The 6,830-nt window shown below is 43.5% G+C and overlaps 1 protein-coding gene across 1 annotated transcript; it reads left to right on the forward strand.

Moving 5' to 3' along the window:
• Positions 1-595: 595 nt before the first annotated feature.
• On the forward strand, positions 596-1,702 carry LOC106331048. Its single transcript, XM_013769404.1, has one exon. The coding sequence runs from the start codon at positions 596-598 to the stop codon at positions 1,700-1,702; it is 1,107 nt and encodes a 368-aa protein (XP_013624858.1).
• The last annotated feature ends 5,128 nt before the right edge of the window (positions 1,703-6,830 follow it).

Raw genomic sequence — 6,830 nt, forward strand, 5'->3', positions numbered from 1 at the left:
TGTATATGTACCTAAAGGCTCTAAACTAATCTAAACAATAACTTCAGTAGTTCTGTAATAAAATCCATCAGGGATCATCTTCAAGTACAGAAACAAACAAATAGCCGTGATAAGATTAGTGTTGATTCTAGAAATGACTTAAATCTCAATGCATTAGGAAAAGACCACATTTGTTTGGTTGTATTATCAACTTTTGAGGTAGTAGATACGATACTTTTTCTAAAGATAAAAATAAATATTGGATGTTATGTGAGAAAGGACTCTCCCAGGCACGATAGTCGAGGCAAGGAAAGCAATTTGGGTATTGTTTGAAAATCTAGACAGCGACAACTCAATGCTTTTCCGTTAGTGGAAAGAAATCACTAGTCTCTTCATTGTATCTTCAAGGAAACCCTACTTCTTTACCAGAACTAGCATCCTCCAAGGGTTATCTTTTCCAGTTTCAAGCTTCAAGATCTTACAAAATCTTAGATTTCAGCCATTCCCACTTCAAATCTTCTCAGTACCTCGCTTAAGATCAGTAAGAAAGAACCCCTCTATCACCTGAACGGTACCTACATTTCATACAGGAAGGTTTTAAGAAGATAGAAGCAGCATGGCTCGTCGTTTCACCAAGGAAGAAAAAGGAAAACACCAGTTGGCTGATACTAACGAACCTATCATCAAAAGGATCAAAGCTCCATATGTGGATACTGCAGCGCTTATCAAAGAAAACGCTCTCACCCTCATAGGCAGAGTTATCAACTCACAAGAGCAGAGAATATCGGCGCTCATCCCAGCTCTACCTCGAAAATGGCACATACAAGGAAGAGCAGTTGGGTCAGATCTTGGTCATGGCTGTTTCCAGTTCAGGTTTGAAAAAGAAGAAGACCTTGAGAGAGTTCTGGACAACAGACCTTACCATTTTGCATACTGGATGGTCATCCTCCAACGCTGGGAACCGGTCATCTCTGCCACCTTCCCCTCGCAAATCCCCTTTTGGATCCGTATCAAAGGGCTACCGCTCCACTTCTGGCACGAGGATATGATATGTGACGTTGGAAAGGAGCTCGGAACGCTGATGAACCACGAACTCACCAAGACATCTGCAAGAATCAAAGTTCTGATTGACGGTCTAAAACCTCTAGAGAAGAAATACATCATTGAATATGATTCAGGGGAAGAGAGTATAATCTACCTGGAATATGAGAAACTCGAGAATCACTGCTCTTTCTGCCAATCCCTCTCACACTTGAAGAAAGATTGTCTCCACTACTTGGAAGGCAACAAAACCCTAACAAGCCAAAAGAATCTCGAAGAACCTAAGAAACTAGAAGATCAGAACAACTATGAGAGAAGAGCAACTCCTAGCGACAGGAGGAATGAGAAAATCTACAAAGACAAGGATATGAATCAACGTTACCTAAGACTGGAGATGTCTGATTACAACAAGGAAAGGAGCCCAAAGGTTTTCAACGACAGAGTGGACAGGCACGATAATAGCTTTGGAAACAGAGTTGCAACCAAACAAACCAGAGTACCTCCACCGGTCAAAGCGACGACTGACATGGCTGACACTACGCAAAACTGGTGTAGTAGAACACACACTCAGGAAGTGGAAAACCAAGGTTATGTCTCACCACCCTACACAAACAGGAGACATGTTAGGAGAGAGAGGAACTATATGCGAGCTCCTTTACCCCAGAGAGGACTTAGTGAATGAAGGATCAAAACTACCAACCTGCACTCTGTGATGGAACAACCGGAGCAAGCACATGATGAAAATCAACGAACTCATCGAGACCTACCAACACACAAAAGCCTACATCAGACACAAGGTGAACAACAAGTTGAAGAACAAGTGTTGAAAGAGCTCGACGAGGCCACGCTACTCTACCTTAGCTGTCCAAATCCCACATAAGCGGCTGCTCGAAAACAGAGAGTGATGAATGGTGACGCGAAGGGACAAAGGGAAGAAACAGCTGCTTTCATACTAAACTCACGTTCCCTCCATTCAACATTCCCATCTGGAAAGGGCCAGGAATTAACAAATAACTCTAAGCAAACTAAGGAGCAAATAATGGAAGATCTCCAAGATGTGACGAAGAAATACCTTAGCTTCACAGACCCCATCGAAGCGGCGGCTAGAAAGTAGAGAGTCTTAACGGGAGATGCGTCTGGCCTTATGGAGGAAGCTGCTGCCTTAATTTTGGCTGTTTCAGAGTTTCCCAGACGCCCTCTATCTCCATGGGAACGTGGAATACGATCAGTGAGCCCCTCAGTGCAGGACAATCCCCTTAATGCTCTCTTCTTAGCTGATCATACAGTGGTTCTTAGTCCCCAAGGAGGAGAAGATAAGGAAGAAGACACGGGGGGTGACTCCTACTACAATGAAGTCTCCCCTTTGCAGCCTCCAGCATCCCTCAGTACTAGAAAGACACGACCACAAACGTTAAAATCAATCATCATAAGTCCGAGTCTGGAAGGGGAGGAAGAATCTAGAGTACCTGATCAACAAGAGAATCTTACCGCGTTGGAAAAAGAAGAAACACTGCAGGAATTTCAAAACAAAGTAAGGAAAATTAGAAACCTCTCAAGGAGCAAAAGCTTAAGAAGTAGCCCCATTCTCTTAGAGTCTAGCTTAAAAAAGAGAAAGCTAGCACAACTGCACAACTCACCTAGCGGAGGGAGGAACATAGGAGAGGGGACATCTGGAGTTTCCTTCCGAAGAAAGAAAGCAAATAAGGCAACATGAGCTGCACAGACCTCAGGAAACCCCCCAATCCAACTCATTCCGGCGGTATCACGAAAGAAAGCGGATTTTTGGGCTGCTCCACCTCAGGCTCCTTAGTGGCACTGAGCTGGAACTGTTGTGGGCTGGGGAACCCTGCAACAGTCCAGCGCTTGAGAGAGATTCAGAAGAGAAACTCTCCTGATATCTACTTTCTTATGGAAACCAAAAATGACCTGGATATGATCAAGAAGACACTTGCTTGGCTACCTCTCGATAACCTCCATGAAGTTCCCCCTAACAGCCCAGGAAGTGGAGGATTATTTCTAGTCTGGAAAGATGACATTCAGCTCACAGTTAGATCAAGCAGTAAAAATTTTATTGATACACTCATAACTGAGAAGGGCATCACCTTTCAAATGACATTCATATACGGAGAATCAGATCACACGAAGAGGCTCGCGGTCTGGGAGGAACTTACTGCACTTCAACCGCACACGGGAGATCCTTGGTTACTCACTGGTGATTTTAATGAAATCACAGAGAACGGAGAGAAGAAAGGAGGACCCGAGAGAGCTGGGGGAACTTTCTGCGCGTTCAGAACATTTCTATCTGAGAATGAGTTGTTTGATGTGAAACACTACGGGAACTTTTTATCTTGGAGAGGGAAGAGGAACTCACATGTAGTGCAATGTGACTGGATAGATCTATCAGCAACAGCGAGTGTATAAACACCTTTCCGTCTTGTAGAAGTCAATACCTCCGGTACGAGGCCTCTGATCATCGCCCTCTATTGACGTTCCTGGACACACGTAGAAAGAAAGGGTCAAAAATCTTCAGATTTGACAGAAGATTAAAAGAGAATCCTGAGATAAAACGTATAGTCCAAAAAGTGTGGGAGAGTAATACTCATCTGGATGTGGAAGGGAGACTAGCTCTGTGTCGACGAGCAATATGCAAATGGAGTAGAAATTTATAGGAGAACAGCAGAAGGACGTTAGAAGAACTCAAAGCTCAACTTGATGAGGCAATGACAAACCCTATAGCAGATGATGACCTGATCCACAAAATTAACTTGCTATTGATGAAAGCTTATAAGCAAGAAGAGGTGTATTGGCAACAACGCAGTAAACAATTATGGTTAACGCTAGGGGATTCAAATACAAGCTACTTTCATGCCACTACAAAATTAAGAAAAGCCAAAAACAGAATGACGGTCATTGAAAATGATGCAGGAGTACCTTGGTTAGAGGAAGAGCAAATAGCGAATGTAATATGCAGCTACTATGAGAAGCTGTTTATCTCTACCCAACCAGAGGATCTGCAAGTGATTGATGAAGCTCTCCAACCCTGCGTGACCCAACAAGTGAATGACATGCTCATCAAAGATCCAACCCCAGAGGAGATCAAAGCTGCTACCTTTGCCATCCATCCGGACAAAGCTCCTGGACCCGATGGTTTCTCTGCCAGCTTTTTCCAAGCCAGTTGGGAGATTGTGGGACCATCAGTCATCAGGGAAGTTCATCTCGTCTTCACCTCAAGAAGTCTCAGACCCTCGCAAAATGTTACTCATGTTAGACTAATTCCAAAGCTGGTGGGAGCAAAAAAGATGACAGACTATCGTCCTATAGCGTTATGCAATGTCTTTTTCAAGATTATTTCAAAACTCCTAGCACTACGTCTAAAACAAGTTCTCCATCTCATTATCTCAGAGAACCAATCAGCATTTATTCCTGGAAGAGCTATTGCAGACAATGTACTGATTACACACGAAGTTCTACAGTTTCTAAAGACATCACAGGCACAAAAACGATGCACAATGGCAGTAAAGACAGACATGTCTAAAGCATATGACAGAGTTGAGTGGACTTTCATCTCAAAGGTGCTTCAACGCCTAGGTTTTCACTCTAAGTGGGTAAATCTAATTATGCAGTGTGTGTCTACAGTTTCTTACTCCTATTTGATAAACGATTCAGTACATGGTCTGGTAAACCCTAAGCGAGGAATAAGACGGGGAGACCCACTCTCCCCGTACTTATTCATTCTCTATGGTCAAGTATTATTTGGTCTATGTCAAAAGGCGGAAAGAGACGGTACCTTTCAAGGTATCAAAGTGGCAAGGGGCAGTCCAAGGGTTAATCATCTGCTTTTTGCAGATGATACCATGTTCTTCTGCCAAACGTCCCAGGCCAATTGCAACAAGCTGAAGATCATCCTTGAAAGGTATGAGAAAGCTTTGGGGCAGAAAATAAATGTCGACAAATCCTCCATCACGTTCTCATCAAAGACACCACCTAAAACAAAAAGAAGCGTCAAAGAAACTCTAGGAATTGATAAAGAAGGAGGATCAGGAAAGTACTTGGGACTACCTGAACATTTCGGGAGGAGGAAAAAGGACTTATTCACGGCCATAGTGGATCGCATCAGACAACAAGCTTCAAGCCGATCAACGAGACACCTATCCAGAGCTGGGAAGCTCACTCTGTTGAAGGCGGTGCTGACAGCAATCCCCACATACACCATGTCTTGCTTTGAGTTACCTGTCAGTTTGTGCAAAAGAATTCAGTCAATTCTAACTAGATTTTGGTGGGACTCATCGGATGGGACAAGACGAATGTGTTGGGTAGCATGGGACAACTTGACCAAACCAAAAGACAGAGGAGGACTAAGACTTAGAGACATACAATTGTTCAACCAAGCTCTTCTTGCTAAGCAAGCTTGGCGACTGCTTACGAATCCGGAATGTCTCCTAGCTAGGGTTCTACTAGGAAAATATTGCCACAAGAGGTCATTCTTAGAAGTAGAACTACCGGCAGTGTGCTCTCACAGATGGAGGAGTATTTTACATGGCAGGGACCTACTTAGAGGAAGAGTAGGTAAAGCTATTGGTAACAGGGTCAACACTAAGATTTGGAAAGACTCTTGGATTTCTCTAGACTCAGAGCTGAAACCATACAGACCCATACCAGATCATGCTCTAGACCTAACAGTGGCTGATCTCCTTACGACAGACATGAAGTGGAACAAGAAGAGAGTGGAAGAACTCTTACCTCAGGTGGCTACAGAAGTTCAACTCCTTCATCCTGGCCATGCAAACACAGAGGATATCTTCATATGGCAACCGCTACAGTCTGGTACCTATACCATAAAGTCAGGTTACTAAGCAGTTTCTACAAAGGAGTTAACACCTCTAGATGAGACCATAGAAACATTTGGATGGATCAAAGATGTCTGGTCTGCAAAATGCTCACCAAAGATGAAGCTTTTCTTGTGGTCAATCATCAACGAAGCCATACCGCTGGGAGAGGAACTGCAAAAACGTGGAATTAACTCAGATGTGCAGTGTATCAAATGTAAAGGTAGTAAAACGGTGATGCACACCTTTTTCTCTTGCCCTTTTGCTCAAGAAGTCTGGAAGCTAATCCCCCTGAGATAAGTAGTTCACCTAACTACGGACATAAACTTCAAGCAAGCTCTAGTTGAATTCAGGACCGCAGCTTGATAAACAATTCAGTACATGGTCTGGTAAACCCTAAGCGAGGAATAAGACGGGGAGACCCACTCTCCCCGTACTTATTCATTCTCTATGGTCAAGTATTATTTGGTCTATGTCAAAAGGCGGAAAGAGACGGTACCTTTCAAGGTATCAAAGTGGCAAGGGGCAGTCCAAGGGTTAATCATCTGCTTTTTGCAGATGATACCATGTTCTTCTGCCAAACGTCCCAGGCCAATTGCAACAAGCTGAAGATCATCCTTGAAAGGTATGAGAAAGCTTTGGGGCAGAAAATAAATGTCGACAAATCCTCCATCACGTTCTCATCAAAGACACCACCTAAAACAAAAAGAAGCGTCAAAGAAACTCTAGGAATTGATAAAGAAGGAGGATCAGGAAAGTACTTGGGACTACCTGAACATTTCGGGAGGAGGAAAAAGGACTTATTCACGGCCATAGTGGATCGCATCAGACAACAAGCTTCAAGCCGATCAACGAGACACCTATCTAGAGCTGGGAAGCTCACTCTGTTAAAGGCGGTGCTGACAGCAATCCCCACATACACCATGTCTTGCTTTGAGTTACCTGTCAGTTTGTGCAAAAGAATTCAGTCAATTCTAACTAGAT

Source organism: Brassica oleracea, chromosome C1 (assembly GCF_000695525.1).
Source record: "Brassica oleracea var. oleracea cultivar TO1000 chromosome C1, BOL, whole genome shotgun sequence".
NCBI lineage: Eukaryota > Viridiplantae > Streptophyta > Magnoliopsida > Brassicales > Brassicaceae > Brassica > Brassica oleracea.